This window comes from Dermacentor albipictus, chromosome 4 (assembly GCF_038994185.2).
Source record: "Dermacentor albipictus isolate Rhodes 1998 colony chromosome 4, USDA_Dalb.pri_finalv2, whole genome shotgun sequence".
Taxonomy (NCBI): Eukaryota; Metazoa; Arthropoda; class Arachnida; order Ixodida; family Ixodidae; genus Dermacentor; species Dermacentor albipictus.
The window spans coordinates 174,484,448-174,500,241 of NC_091824.1; the positions used below are offsets into that span (position 1 = coordinate 174,484,448).

Sequence of the window (15,794 nt, forward strand, 5' to 3'; positions counted from 1 at the left end):
AAAAGAGTCATTGGTTCTGGTTCGATAGTTTTGATTTCATTGTTCTGGTTTCATAGTTGTGGAGTACGGTATAGTGCAACCACTTTCACAAATTCGCCGCTTCACCTGTTCCGCACTTTGCTAAAAGACAGAGGTAGCGCCACGTTTGAGAGTCTGGAAACGCAAGAATGTACCTTAACCTCAAAGCTAGCCGCGTTTTTTTTTTGCTCGCTAGGTGGCATTACATTAATATAAACTCTTTATTGAAAAGTAGCAGCTTTTGCTTTCGTTTCAGTAGAAAAGCAAGAAAATCAGTAGATTCAAGCGCTTTATCACTGAATCAGCAGAAAATTAAAAAAATCAGTAGATCTACTGATAAATCAGCAGCCGTGGCATCACTGGCTGTACAGCAAAACGTGATGCCGCGTTCCCTTCTTAAAGTTTCTGAGAATTACACTTGTTGCCACCGCCAGGAAGCCACAGCTGGCGTCAGAAAATGAGGAGCTGTGCCGTGTCATTTATAGCGTCCTCGATCACCTTGCCCCGGGATTGCCCCGAAACCAAAAAGGTGCGCTTTGCACCGCGGTGGTGGCGCACTGCGGAGGGTCGACATCGTGGACAAAACTGCACCCTGTGCAGCGTGCTTGCATGCAGCGCCACTTTACCCCTGGCGCGCAAAACGTGCACGAACACGCGCGCTCGCACATTTTATTGTTTGCAGGTGCTGAGCATCCGTGGCAAGCGCTCGAACCTTGTCGTACGGCGTGCTCCGACATATCTGGTTGCAAGCAAACACCAATGGATATTATAATTAATCCTGACGACCCGTTCCTGACGACCCGTTCAACGAACCTGTACACTTTCGGTCGTTCTTCGCCACATTGTTTTTGGACGAGGTCGATCAGCACGTACGTCGTCTTTGCTGTCAGAAGAACTTGAAGAAAGCTCATTGATTGCGGCAACTACTAGCGCTTCCTTTCTCAATGCCGACATCTCCACTAGCTAACTCCGTCAACTTCGTTGCAACCGCAGCTATCGGGCCAGAGCGTCTGCGGTTCTACCATGGTTCTACCATGTTGAATTTCTTTCTCTATGGTTCTACAGCCGACTGTGCGCGCGCGCGTCGCGCGTCCCGCAGTGCTTGCTGGGATTGCACCCCGGCGCACCGCCGATTTTCACGGTGCGAGACGGGGTAACGGAAAACCGCTCCAACAGGGTGCGCTTCCGGTGATCGAGGATCGTCGGTGCGCACCGGTGCGGTTGATCGAGCATGAAAGTGCGCACCAAGGCGCCCCGGTGCGCACCGGTGCAGGTGATCGAGGACGCTATAAAGTTTGCCCACGCGGCATCAGCGCCGAATGCTCCCCTAGCGGACCGATGGAAGTTTCGAGGGTGTTTGTGGAAGTTTCGCCCGCGTTCTGTACGGCGGGAGCGCTCGTGCGCGTGGTTTTTGCGATGCCGAGTGCGACCTCATCAGCTAGGAAAGGTGGCACGCAATACTGATGTGTTGTTGATTGCCACAGCAGCCTCGAAAACACGAAAGGTCGTACGCCGCCTGTGAAGTTCTACAGATTTCCTGGGAAGTGGTACGAGAAGGACAGACGACGATCATGGATAACTGCACTGCGCCGAGTCAAGTAAGTCTCATACTTTCGCATTCGCGTGTAATATCTTCAAAGCGGAATAGTCATATGCCTGTTTTTAGTGCACGGCCGTTTGTTTAGTCGTGTCGCGTTGTTGAATTGTGGTGGCATCCGCCGTTTGTTAGTGGTAAATGCATGCGTGTTGCGCCGCTAAGCTCTACGAAGCGTGCTCGATTCCCAGCCACGGCGGCCGCATTTCGATAGGGGCAAAATGCAAGAACACCCTTGTTACCGTGTGCTTTGATTTTTGTGCACGTTAAAGAACCTCCAGAGGTTAAAATTATTCCTGAGGCTCCCCATTACAGCGGGCCTCATAATGATTTCGTGGATTTGGCATGGTTTTGGCACTTAGAACCCCCGAATTTATTTGATTGCACTGTGCCTTCCCTCGCGATCGGCATGGACGAGCTCAAGAGAATTATTTCCCTTTTCCAAACGCTGCAACTTAAATTACTAGTTGTGCAGGTAACGAAAGGGGCCGCGCGCTACTTTTGTGTGGTAGCAGACCGTATTTAATCCAAGCCGCGGTCGTCGCGGGCGTCGGGAAGCGGCAGATCGGAAAGCAGCCGCTCGAGACGTGCGCGTTATGTTCGTTGTTTGCCCATGCTTTCTAAGTATCTAAGTGTGGAAGTATCATAACCTGTAGTGGTACCACTCTTGTAGAATAATATATGCACCCAATCACAGGAACGTTACCTCTGCAAACATATTATTGGGAGTAATTTAATCCCCACAACAAATAGGCACACCTACTGTTTCATTCATATGCGATGCAGATGGAAGCGGCGCCAAACAGACCAATGGCAATCACAACAGTCTTCTCAGCAGTCAGCACAACAGGGACATGTGCTTTCCTACTGCAGCGACGGAGCTCTTGAGCAGCAGCAAGACACGTGTGAAACAGACTCCGGAACATGCCTTTGTGAAATGACGGAACCGTCAAGAAGCAGCCCAATGGATCTGCAGTCATCGAGTAGTATGACAACAGAAGTTCCTGCTGCCAGTGTGACTTATGTTGTAATTGAAATAAAAGTGGCTAAATTTCTGGACATGGTGCGTACCTCTAACTCAACGTATGTTACACTAACGTGGTGGGTCCTTTTGCTTATAAAGCAAAATAATCGGTGCGCGAGAAAGAAAGTTCTTTTTGCATACCCCTTGTACACACTGAATTAAGAAAAATGAGCTGGGGCTGTCCACATGATCTACCTATTTTACCTGCGAGTATACTCAACAAAAATGTGTCCCAGCTGCTTAGTGGTATTTGAGATTATGTCAGTATTGCATATATGTGCCTAGTGTCTAAAATAATTGAATTTCGAAAATGCTCGTAGGGATCTGATGTGCATATTTGCAGTTTATGAATACATGTAAAGGACTCAGCATCAAGTGCAAATGAACGGTCCCACAGTCCCGGAGTCGATCATGCAAATATATTCGCTGCACACATTTGAGACCAGAAAAGATATCATTTCCTGTCGGCAATGCTATCATGCTGATAACGCGCGTGCAAAGAAAACGCATCAAGGCAGATGACGATTATCGTTGTGTGGCAGAAGGGGCACTTAGAGTGTAGGCAAAGTGCATGAATGGTTTTCCCTTTTTGCCGCAATACCTATAACCACAAAAGCGAATTCACAACGTCAGTGCAAAGGTTTATATGTGCGTTTTGTTTCGTCCCAGTCGCCATGTTTTTCTATAATGAGCAGAAGGAAAACATGATCTTTGCCTTGGGAGCTTCAAATGGCAACAAAAGGAAGGCCGTAAATATATATATATATATATCAGTCATGAAAGTGTGGCGGTAGACCAAATGCATCGACTATCATCAGAAATTATGAAAACATAAGACCAGCCGGCAGCTGCCAGAAACAGCGGCGGAGGACTCCATCTTTGAGTCCCAGCTTTGAGTCCCCTACTCTAGCGTGCGGGACGGGGCCGCTCAGGTACCAATTTCCAAGTCATCAGTTTGGAGGATTCTAAACGACGGCCTTTCACCTGTGCCACCTTAACCAGTACTAATGCTTGGAAGATAGGACCTGTAGAATCGTGTAGATTTATCGAATTGGGTCCTCAGGAAAGCCGATGATTCACCGGACTTTTTGAGCAAAGCCATGTGCATAGACGAAGCCAATTTTCACAGAAACACCCAGGTAAATTTGCATAATGCACACTATTGGAGTGGCTAAAATGCACATTCGTTAAAGAGCGATCGGTACCATTACCAGTGGTCGTTCAATGTGGGGTGCGGAATTTACGGCGGTGCTGTAATTAGTCCCATCTTCGATCACTCGTTGACTGGACAGCGTTACGTGGACGAAATCCTTGAAAGAGTGGAGGATGAGTTTATCAGCAAACCCCTCTCACGTCTTTCACTTCTGCGTTATCAGCAAGGTGGAGCACCAGCATACAGCAGCAGCCGAGCACGAAACTAGCTTGATGGGACTTTTCACTCGTGTTTGATTGGAAGGCACGGGCCTTTAAATTGGCCGGCTAGGTCACCTGACCCTTCTCCGCTCGATTTCTTTCTTCTGCGTTATGTGAAAGATCGTACTTACATGATCTAGACGGACGTCCGATTAGCTCAAGACAAGGATGATGGATGTCTGCAGAAGAATTCGAGCGTCGGTCATCAAGAAAGCCACTGAAAGTGTGATGACGCGGACTCAGTACTGCGCAGCTGCAGGAGGAGACACCTATTCGAACACGTCCTCTAGGCAGCAACTGGTGTTCAACGACGCTTACGAAGTCTTACATATTAAGAGCACAATGAAATCTGATGTATCTTTTGTTTGTTTCTTGTGCAGGCGTCCCGATTGCCAATTCAGCTAATTTAGAAGTGGTTATTTACTTCCTTGAACGCATTGGCTTTGCCTTTTTTCGACAGGGGGGTCGCTTCACGGGCTGTTTATTTCGCTTTTACTTTATGCTGTGAGCCTGTATTTGCAGCACGTATACACTTTCATGAAAACTAAAACTGTCACTTTCATTTGGTTTTGGTTCGAAGTAAGTTCCTGGCGCGAAATATAGCAGCGCGCGCACTCTGTCGATGTGGTGCAAGCAAAGCCGGGATTTTGAAACATGATATGCCTATTACATTGCGCTTCGCGTTTCGTGCGTGGTCAGAGCGGCGCTTCGACCACGTTATCAAGGACCTTTGTTATCAATGTGATCAGTCGGCCCTTGCCAATCAGTCGGCCGGGGCAACCTGCTGTTGGTGCTCCTTCCGTACCATTATCAAAGTGACGCCATCTCTTCGGGTTTGCGACAGGCAATGCAGTTGCTTTCAATCAGCTTATTTGAGGGCGCTGCTTTATAATGCCGGTGGGAGCGCAGTCAGATGGCATTCTTCATATTCCGTGAGGTTTGCTTGCCAGTTGGTAAAAATTGCACAAAATTGGTACGTCGCTGAAAACACAGCACTTAGATGTCATTCAGAGGGGCCTAGAGGTGCTTACAAATGCTTCATTGGTACTTTGATAATTAGGATAGTACTTCTCGAATAAAAAAATAATTGCAATTGTCGAATTAAATTTTAGAAACGAAATAATTAGTGGTGGATACTCTATGGTATTGGAAACAATATGCACTAGGTTTTCTTCAAGCAACCCAACTGCTCTTTCGTAAAGTCTTGGTGCATGATAGTTGGGACACATTATAATTAACTCAGTAACCAAAGTGAGGCCAAGCGGGATTCACTCGAAATCAGAATCAACAGCAGTCATGCGCAGGAGCGCTTATACTCGGATTCACAGAAAAAGAAAAAAAGAGACACAGAGAGGCTGCAGTTTCGCCGGGAAGGTGAAGCAGTATTAGTGTTAACGAAGTATACAATTACATGAAGGAAGATTACACCACAGAGAGAAGCCGAATTCTTGATGGTGGGAGAGGACTCAGGCTGTGAAGTTCAACTGTCTCCTACTGTAAGGTCTTTTAAATCCTCGTATAAATTCTCTCTCTCACACACGCACACACGCGCACACACACACGCACACACACACATACATATAATAGGGTTCTGAAGGATGGTCGCCCCCCCCCACCCCTTCCTGAAAAGTGAAAACTTTCCGCCTATGCCGACGTGCCATCAGCGGTCAACGAGGACGAGGCCAGGTCAGGAACACCAACTTCTTTAACAAGCAAGGACAGATCATCAAACCGCGTCGACGCTCAACCTCACCATCGCCTGGGTAGGCTGGCAAGGCGGAACGAACCGACACACTCGGTGCACTCCCCACGACAGCAGTGGACAACCACAGGAACAAGGCCAAGGAAAGCAGTCATCCAGCAGAGCTCAGTGAAACGCTGGCTGCGTTGGCTTGGCTTCTTGTCCCATTTTATTCTTGCGTCCTTATGGCGTAAAGGAAAATGGCTCGCGGGCATGGTGCTACGCAATTTGACCAACTCTATATTACATTTACCCGCATTTCTTAATTCCTTCTCAACATTAAATGTGTAGCCTACTTCTTGGTCAATCACAGGGTGGACATGCGCCGTAGTATGGCAATCGTCGTCGTCATCATCAATACTCGGCGACCATCTCTAAGAGCTAGTACCCGTTGGCACGATAGAAGTATTCGTGCGATTGTGGCCTAATCACAAAAGTATTTCAACTGATCAAAGAGTCTTCTCACCGGACTGACATATCCTGTTGATGAAGTGCTTGACCTTGTTTTAGAGAGCTGTTCCCTTCCTTAATTATACGGCGAAGTGGTTGTTTTGTGCTAGCAGTCAGGACTATGGCTGTTCTGGTCCCTATGCATACGGGGTGATATCTAGGTTTTATGGAATATTTAAAAATCGTCCGTTGAAGAGCACATAATTCTAGTCCTTGAAGTGGATTATTCAGAGAGGCGGACATTACTTGCACGAGAAATCGAAAGAATATAGAAAGACATCTCTTTTAGCTTCTCGGTTAGCAGCACCGCTTGAGATAAGTACAAGGTTGAGTTTTCACCGTCATGTCTCACAACGCTCACGTGGAATAAGGTGGAGATTCCTCTAAGCATGGATAGCTGAACAACTCTCTGCAACGCTTCACGTACAGTTCTCGACAAGCAGCACATCTACGTTGCTGCGGGCGGTCTGGATCAAGTTCCTGTCTAAGTTGTCAGCCGATGACGGCAGAAACGCGAGGCAGGGCACGAACACAGCGACAAGCTGGGAAGTTGTATGAAAGGCCGTACTGATTATTGTTTGTTTCGCGATCTTGTTCCAGGAGAAAACGTTGCGCGTTTTTGAGACCGTCTGAGGGCGTCGTGTGGATGAGATCCACGCCGTCTGCGTGCTTGGCGAGCCACTTGTTGCACACGTGTTGGTGTGGATTATTCGAAGAGGCGGGCATTACTTGCACGAGAAATCGAAAGAAAATAGACAGACATATTGAGTTACGATTGGTAGCTTGTGAGTTCGCTTGGCGTATCCATTTGGAATGAATTTCCAGACTGGCATCAGTCTGGGAACCAGTCTGGAACTCGGCGTAAAAATTCGCTGTTGTTCCACCTACTTTCTTTACAAAACGCTCTTTTATGTATTGTAGCACAAAAGTAGCTAGAATGCCTATTTATTTCTTCCCACACTTTGGAAAATATCTCGAAACTGTTGCCATCCTCGAAATTCATTTCAACTGAATACGTCTTGCAAACTCACCGCGTACAATTCACAAATAGCAATATGTGCGTAAGTAATTAAGAAGCTAATTAGCTCATTTTCGTTCATTCGTTGAATATACGTGTTACTATTTCTAGTGTTATGTCCGCCTCTTCGCGTAACCTATAGATGAAGGATAAGAAATATGCTATGTGCTACGGGCTATATTTAAAAATTCCGCTGGACTTAGAAATGATCAACCCGTATGCTTTATGCACGTAAATTTTTATGCATAAGATACCATGAAAAAAAGTTATTGCGACCTATGGGTAGAGCATCGTGCTGCTGTGCTGGGGGGCCGAGCTATGCTGCAAAGCAGCTGCAAGCAAGCAAGCACGTTCGGGCGTGCGTTCAGCCATTGTTATCGTTTCTTTGTCTTGAGGCTATAGCGCATAACTACGCGTGTCGACAAATGGAACGTAGTAGAGGCGAAACTTATAAGCCTAAGCTTTGCTTTGGAACAATGCAGGTAAACAAAACAAATAGTTTGAAATCAGCAATGTGCCGTGAACCCGTCATTCCTGGTTCAGCCTGTAGAGTACTCAGTGCAGAACAAAAACACCGTACGGGCGCACTAGTGCGTTCGGGCGTGCTATAAATGCAAGTGATGTTCAAAATTAAGACAACGTCGTAAGTTTTCAGCCTCCGGAAAAGCACAGCTGAAGGAACTAAAGAATTCCGGCATGCTTAATATGGGAAGCAGGCAGCGTAATCTCGCGTTAACGCCACTGTCATTATTGCCGACGGCGTTGCAGGTGGACAAGCAGAACCTCCGGAAAAACGTCCGTTGCGCCAGGTCCCGGTCATACTCGGACATCGTAGTGTTCCGGAGCGCCTCGTAGTGGTCTATCATTAGCCAGTGCGCGACCTGGAGCGACCGCGTCCACGCGAACAGATCCAGCGCCTGACTTGGCGTCAGCTCTCTGAAGGGGCCGTGCAGGTGCGAGGCGTGCTCTGCGCAGTGCACGAAGTGCGCCGCGTTCTCCGTGCGCCAGGCGACAGCACTTCGAGCCGACGGCACGCCGGCCTGGAACACGCTTCTCGCCAGCACTGTGCCCGCTGTGGCCAGGTCGAACTCGACGGGTACTTGGCCCGAGTACACGAACGGAGGGCGCCCGAGTGCCGCAGGAAATACCACCGCGTTCAGCAGGCGAAGGTAGGTGGCGTCGCTCCTGATCGCATAGCGGTTCTGAAGAACGTCTTCGATATAAGGTGGTTCAGCCAAACGCCGCGATGCCTCGAGTCTTTTGAGAGGCTGGTACTCAATTTCAAAATTTGCAGAGATGTTCACGGAGTCAACGCTCACGCTGTGCGAGTCATTAAAAGGCGTGTGTGACGAGACGTTGAGGTGCAGTAGCTGCACGCTTGACAGCGAAGACAACGCGTGTCGCTTTTGTTCCTCGTTCATGCCGGAAAGCAGCGGCAGGAGTGGCGACAGCCCGCGGATGCGGTCGAACATGTCCACGACCCGCTCTGCCGCGCTCCCGCGAGTTGTAAGGGCGCTGAAAGCTGTAGACCACAACCGCGGTGACATGACATCTCTGCTTGCTTCGAGACAGGTCTTCTTCGCATCTGTGAGCTTCTTGTGGAGCAGCTGCTTGGTATAGTAGAACTGCCCGATCTCCACAAGGACGTGCACAAAGATGTAGAGCAGTCCCAGTTTGTACTGCCCTCGAAAAGAGTCAAGCGCTGCCTCGATGGAGTGAAGCCCGCTGCAAAATACCGGAGAATTGTCACTAAGCTTCCAAGTTTCGGGCAACAACGAGTTAACGAGACGAACGAAGTCGCCGCCTCCAGCCAGCTCAGCCAAACGGTTCGAAACAGCCACCATTTTCACACGCAAACCTTCAGGCTCAATGGCGTATACAGCCTTATCGAATTCAATTAAACGCGAGGCTGTGGCACTGACGTCGCCCGTAATAGCATCGGGCAGGGCCTGAGAAGCAGAGTTCAAGATTTCTTCCAAGTACTGTGGCAGAGTGGCGCTATACGTCGTCTCCTTTAGCTTCTCGGTTAACGGCACCGCTTGAGACAAGTACAAAGTTGCATTTTCACCGTTATGTCGCACAACGCTCACGTGGAATAAGGTGGAGATTCCTCTGAGCAGAGATAGTTGAACAACTCTCTGCAAAGCTTCATTCACAGTTCTCAACATCAGCACATCTACGTTGCTGCGGGCTGTCTGGACCAGGTCCCTGTCTACGGTGTCAGCCGATGACGTCAGAAATGCGAGGCAGGGCACAAACACAGCGACAAGCTGGGAAGTTGCAGAAAGGCCGTACTGATTATTATTTGTTTCGCGATCTCGTTCCAGGAGCAACCGTTGCGCATTTTTGAGACCCTCCGAGAGCGTGGCATGGGCGAGATCCACGCCATCTGCGTGTCTGGCGAGCCACTTGTTGCACACGTGGTGGTAAAAGTCTGAGCACGGTTCCACCTCGGCGTCCATGAGCAATTCAAGCTCTTCCGTCGCTCGCCTGCAGTCAGCGGTCGAGCAGCGGTTGGTGAGTTTCTTAAGCGCGGGCATGAAGAGGGCGAACAGGAGCAGCACGCTGGCTAGGCTGGCGAGCACGAACACGCTGGCGCAGAACGCGGGCGACCTGATCGTCAAGTCGGCTATCGAGGTGGGGAGCGGAAACTCGCGGCGCAGCATTTTCCCAACTGCGAGTAAAAAGAAAGAACGAATGAATGAATAAATGAAACGAACAATTATAAGCAAATATGCAAATCGTTTACTCATGTTTCACTCAGCATGTAGGAATGAAGCTAATGCGTTCAGCATTTAGTCAATATAGCGACACAAGGCATTTCCACCGTCGCAGCGAGTTATTTATGAGGCGTCTACCGCAGCGGAATTCCTCTTTCGCGCTTCCCTAAGAACACTTGGCGCCACCTAGCGCAGCCGTAGAAAAGCTTACGCGAGGCCTCCGATATGCACGGCGCGCCAGTGCGTACGAGCCGTGGAGTCAGCGACTATCGAGGAAAAGCTGAAAAAGTGGGAACCGCTAGGACGCCGCCCTGTTGCTACTGGTCAGTGTGGCCAGCGCAGTTACTATTGAAATAGCTGAAAACAAGTACAGGTCACCTTATGCGTTGTCATTTAAAAACGCATACCTGATGGATTTATGAAGGTGATGGGTTGATATTAAGTTTACTGAAAGCGCTTGCTAAGCGCGTGGCTTATGTAAATCACGATATACACATGCATGCAATAAAGGACGACACGAATTTCGGTTTCGAATGTCTGTTTTTTGAAATGCGTAGTAGTTTCGTACAGTTTATGTTCGACAAGCGATCGCGCGTCAACATCTGACGCTATGGCAGATTCGTGCCTTTTGTGCCACCGAATCCCCGAAGTGCTTTGGCTAATATACCTTCACATCTAAGTAAACGAATGTATCTTCTTGTTCAGAACATCACGCGAGTAGACAGCTCCTGTCATGCATCACAATCGTTTGAGAAGCGCCACAGTAGAGCATTTTTTTACATACGGAGCGGTGTTTTATTTGCAGGTTTTCCTTCAGTAGGAAATTGCTGGACAGGCGGACCAGCGCACCGGAATAGTACTGGTGAATACACAAGCAAGTCATAGAATCTGTTTAATTGTTGCACTTTGAACAATCATGCTTCTACAAAGGCCACATCAGAAAAACAGCCTGATGCCGAGTATTTCTGTGCCACGAAGCAATCAAGAGGCGAGTGCCTAATACGGATGAAATCGAGTGCATGAACCCACATATTAATAGCGTAGGCGTTTCATAAACGGTGCAATATTTTCAACACTTCCTTGCACGCCATTTCATGTGGCATATCTTTTCTGGTCTCAAATGTGTGCAGCGAATATATTTGCATGATAGACTCCGGGACTGTGGGACCGTTCATTTGCACTTGATGCTGAGTCCTTTACATGTATTCATAAACTGCAAATATGCACATCAGATCCCTACGAGCATTTTCGGAATTCAATTATTTTAGACACTAGGCACATATATGCAATACTGACATAATCTCAAATACCACTAAGAAGCTGGGACACATTTTTGTTGAGTATACTAGCAGGTAAAATAGGTAGATCATGTGGACAGCCCCAGCTCATTTTCCTTAATTCAGTGTGTACAAGGGGTATGCAAAAAGAACTTTCTTCCTCGCGCACCGATTATTTTGCTTTATAAGCAAAAGAACCCACCACGTTAGTGTAACATACGTTGTACATCACACTAATATGTGCTTTAATTTACCAAGTGAGATGAGTTACTTTTATGGCTCATTCAGTCAAATCACACAAGCTGCATTAATAAATCTTCTATTAGATTTTGCAAATGTTTAATGAAACATGTTCCCTTGTATGCAGATGCAATGACAAGCCCTTCTGTGTGTTCCAAAGGTAAAATTTAAGCTCTAAATTAAAGGCATTTCTAGTCAGAAAAACAAACATAAATGGTGAATGCATAGTATCAGAAGCCCAAGGTACAGAAATTATGAGAAATGTCGAATGATTTTAAGGAAAGAATGATATTTGAAAATGCAAGACTCTTTAATGGAGGTCAAGCAAGTCGATATATGTATAATACTCTGCAAAATTATGCGAGTGATGGGATGGCAAACAATGGGTCAGGAAACGCAGTTTCTCTGCAAAAAAAAAAGCTGATGATTGTCATTACATAAGTAACTTAAGCATGATGAGACCGTTGCTTGATCAATTCAGAAACAAACCAAAAAGCATGACACGCAAAAATAAAAAAAAATCAATTTAATGATGCTCTCTCCAAATTGGGTTAAATAAAAATAAACGGATCACATCTAATTTGGACATATCAGACGCCTTGTGAAAGACTAAAGGAAAAATTCAGTTTCGAGCTATGGCATTTGCCGCATAGATGTGGGGGACCTTGCACCAATAGTGATAGTTACCACTGCATTTAGAAATTGAAAGCATTCATGAAGACAAGGATGATTCTTTATATTTTGACTATCACTTCAAGTGCCTCTACCAAGTGTTACAGTGCTACACGCAGTAATACTAAGGATCTCACAGCAACACCCACAGGTAAAAAGCAAAAGCAGTCAAAGTGCTGGCGTATTCTGGACACTAGCTTTGAAAACTTTTAGGCAAGAACAGTGGAAGAAGCAGACATAAGAACTACATTTATTTCCATAATTCCCCATTTGAATGGCCTTTTCTTTTTGCTTAGAGAATGCCTACGCCTAGCGACAGCAGCTCCCTCATGCAGACTTCGCAAACCAAGAGGCCGTGGAGGCAAATGCAGGTAAGAGGCAAGAAGCAATAGCACTGTTATTGACATTCATCTAATTTCTTTCTTTTTCTTACATATAGGCAGCCAGCACACCTCGAACAGCCACCTTGATTGCGGTGTGTCAGCAGATTCCTCTTGAACATATGCTCATAATATACTTCAGCAAACTTGAAGGCAAGTGGGACATTGATGCATTGCTTTTTTGAACATTCAGTGTACACGTACAATATATGTTATAGTTTGCAGTACTACAGAGCGTATTTTGAAACTTCCCTCTATGTTTTGCACCTTTAATTACGTATGTATTGTGTGGCCCTCAATGCAGTTCATGTTGTAACAGCTGCTTTGTCTGTGTATTGCACATTGGATTAAGCTTGTGATATCCACATGTGCAAAAGGCCTATACTTCTCTCACATATACAAAATAAGGTTCTACGTAGCTCTCAGTGTTACAATAAAAGTAAACAATCCGGTCGTGGAATTGTGTTTATTGCAGTAATTCCTATGACAGGTATTGACAAGTTGACAACATGAACTGGTCAATTGGTCATGGGAGGGTATTGTATGTATAAAAATAGAAAAAAAAGGGGGGGGGAGTATGTGTGTGTGTTTTTGTAGGGTGGGGGTATAGGGTTAGGGCGGTACGAAAAAAATGTACCAACACCGTCGTCTAGACCCATTGCTTTAAGGTACCGTAACAAAGCGTACTATGCATAAAGTTCATACAACTAACTATGATATTGCTACGCATGCCTGGCGACGCGAGTTACATTTGCCATGACTCGCATTCGCGACTGCGCCGGATGCCCTCCATATTATTCTGGTTAATCGTGCTCACTGCACCGAGGCAAAAGAACGATCATGGGCGCAGGTGCCTTTAAAATATCTCGACCTTGCGAGGCACCGCTGCGCGCGCCAGAGGAGCTGTCCGGGCGAACACTCCCTGGCACACACCTGCCTCGGCGGCCCCAGCCTACATACCGTCCTGCTTCGAGCTTTGATCTCTTCACTGTTCCTTGGGTGCCCTGGTGTTCCTACGCTGCCTGCTTTATTATAATCTCCGGTGCTCTCCTGAGACTTCCGTTTGTCGGTTACATGTGCCCTACAGCTGGATCAGTACTTGTAATAAAAAAAAAGCGCTCTGCCGTCGAGACGTTAGATCGCGACAGCGGCTTCTGCAACATACCGCGCCCGTGCGAAGAGAGTTATGGAACGCCAACGAGGAATCTGACCACAGCTTCTAGCTCCAAACTCGTAACCTCGTCCGAGTGACACTCCAGCAACAGGCGTGACCGCCGAAAAGAGCATACCGCCGGAAACTTCAACAGTATCATCCTTAGGTTGCATAACTGCCAGCTGCACGGCCAACATGGATCACACCTACACCATCCCGCAACATAGAATAAAGAACCAACTTATAAAGCGCAAACACACGGCTGCACGCACACAACATCACCACACTACAAGCGAGACGCCATGCTGCTACGGTTGCCAGATTAAAGCTGACTACTGTCACCAAGTCTAGCAAGCGTCTCAGGAGCTGGCAACCTCGGCGCGTAGCAACATGGCGGTGCTCTTGCGGTTCCCAATTTTAATGCATTGGCCCTATGGGTAGGTTGTCCTCTAGAGTCAGTATAGTAACTCTATGGTACGAACGATGAGAAGGGCCTCATGCGGCAACCAGGCTCCTCTCTCGCGCTACTTTTTTTGGACACGCGGCCCCATCTAGTGGCATTGCTGAGAAGTATGGAGGAATCCTCCGAGACGAGAATCGTGGCGCGCCGGTGCCCGCAAACGCTGTGCCCTCGCTTGGACGTACGCTCGGTGGCACATAATCAATTACCAACATAAGTCCAGTGCATTGTGGTGCAGCTTGCTAATGCGTCGGTTTGCTGTTCTTGAGGAGTCCTTGTGATGTGGGCTCGATTCATGACTCGATGCATATCGGCTCGATGATGTGGGCTCGATGCATATCGGAGAAATGGAAGTGATCGTTTTCGTCATTGTAGAGCGTTGTTAAGAACGGCCAGCTGCAGTGCAAAGTTTTGCCAACCAGTTGCGACTGTGGAGGCAACATCCCGGGAGCATTGCCGCCAACCTCTAGCCACGACGTGGCTAAGTCGACTTTGTGTCGATATCAATACGCGCATCCTTCACTCTCCGTCGCTTCATCTAGGATGCGTTGTGACGGAAGGAGTTTGACGAAGCAGGCTTTGTGCGCAACGCGACCACCGGCCAAGCAACTCGACAAAACGCAAGCGGTCGCGTTTCGGCGACTTCAGACAAACACATACCCACACCCAAAATACATTAACAAAATCACAGGGGGCAAGGAAAGCGACAAATGTTGGCTCTGTTCAGAAACAGGAACACTCACACACATAATGTGGGAATGTACCTCGCTCCCGTTCTCTCATCCCCCCGTCAACAGCGAGACTGACTGGACAGCCTGGCTCAGTTCCGGGGACGTCGACCGACAACTTGAACTGGTGGACTGGACGGAAAAGGCCAAGCAGGCCCAGGGTCTTACTTGAGCCCAAACCCTGAGCCACGTCCCTCTTTACCCTTCCCTCTTTCAATAAAGTTTATCACCACCACCACAAAGCGGACCTGATCTACGGGCGGCGGAGCTGCCACGGGAACGCCGACGGACACTCCTTCCCACGCACCGACCAAGACGCAAGACAACGCGCTACCTGGAACGGCTCCGAGTTCTACGAAGCCCCTCTGACGTCGGCTCCGGACCATCACACCTGTGTGTATGCGTGTGTGCGTGTGTGTGTAAACCGTGCCGTGGAGAGGCGGCTAGTTTGCGATGACTAAACGAACGTTCGCGTCACTTTGTATCACGGGAGGACCGAGTGTTTAAAAACTGCTGTTGTGCGAATGCTCGATACACTTTACTTAAGCAGTCATGTTGGACTGAGACTCTCTCTCAAGCAGTCATGTTAGACTGACGTACTTTCTCAAACAGTCATGTTAGACTGATGTAAATACTGTAAATGAACCCATATTCCTCGTTCTCGATGAGAAGTAGTCCTTCCCTTCATCAACGTCCTCAGCGTGGATAAGTTGGACGACGGTATGGGCCAGCTACCTTCGAATTCATGCCTGACTCCAATCTTGACAACGGATCACGAGCGATGGGATTGAGCCCCCAATCATAACAGCGTGCATTCCCAGTTCCACACACCTAGTTACCCAAGTTGGTGTCTAAATGTTTAAAAACAACGCGAAACAGCACAGCAGAATAGAGGGTGGGACACAC

At 47.8% G+C, this 15,794-nt stretch overlaps 1 protein-coding gene across 3 annotated transcripts in view; it reads right to left on the reverse strand.

Moving 5' to 3' along the window:
• Positions 1–7,479: 7,479 nt before the first annotated feature.
• The window catches only part of LOC135913596 (uncharacterized), a 48,835-nt gene continuing 40,520 nt past the window's right edge, over positions 7,480–15,794 (reverse strand). For all 3 annotated transcript variants that reach the window (XM_070537842.1, XM_065446111.2, XM_065446110.2), the window contains one exon: positions 7,480–9,932. In XM_070537842.1, coding sequence (XP_070393943.1) covers positions 7,864–9,932 — 2,069 coding nt within the window. In that variant the 3' untranslated portion in view covers positions 7,480–7,863. The remainder of the gene's footprint in view (positions 9,933–15,794) is intronic.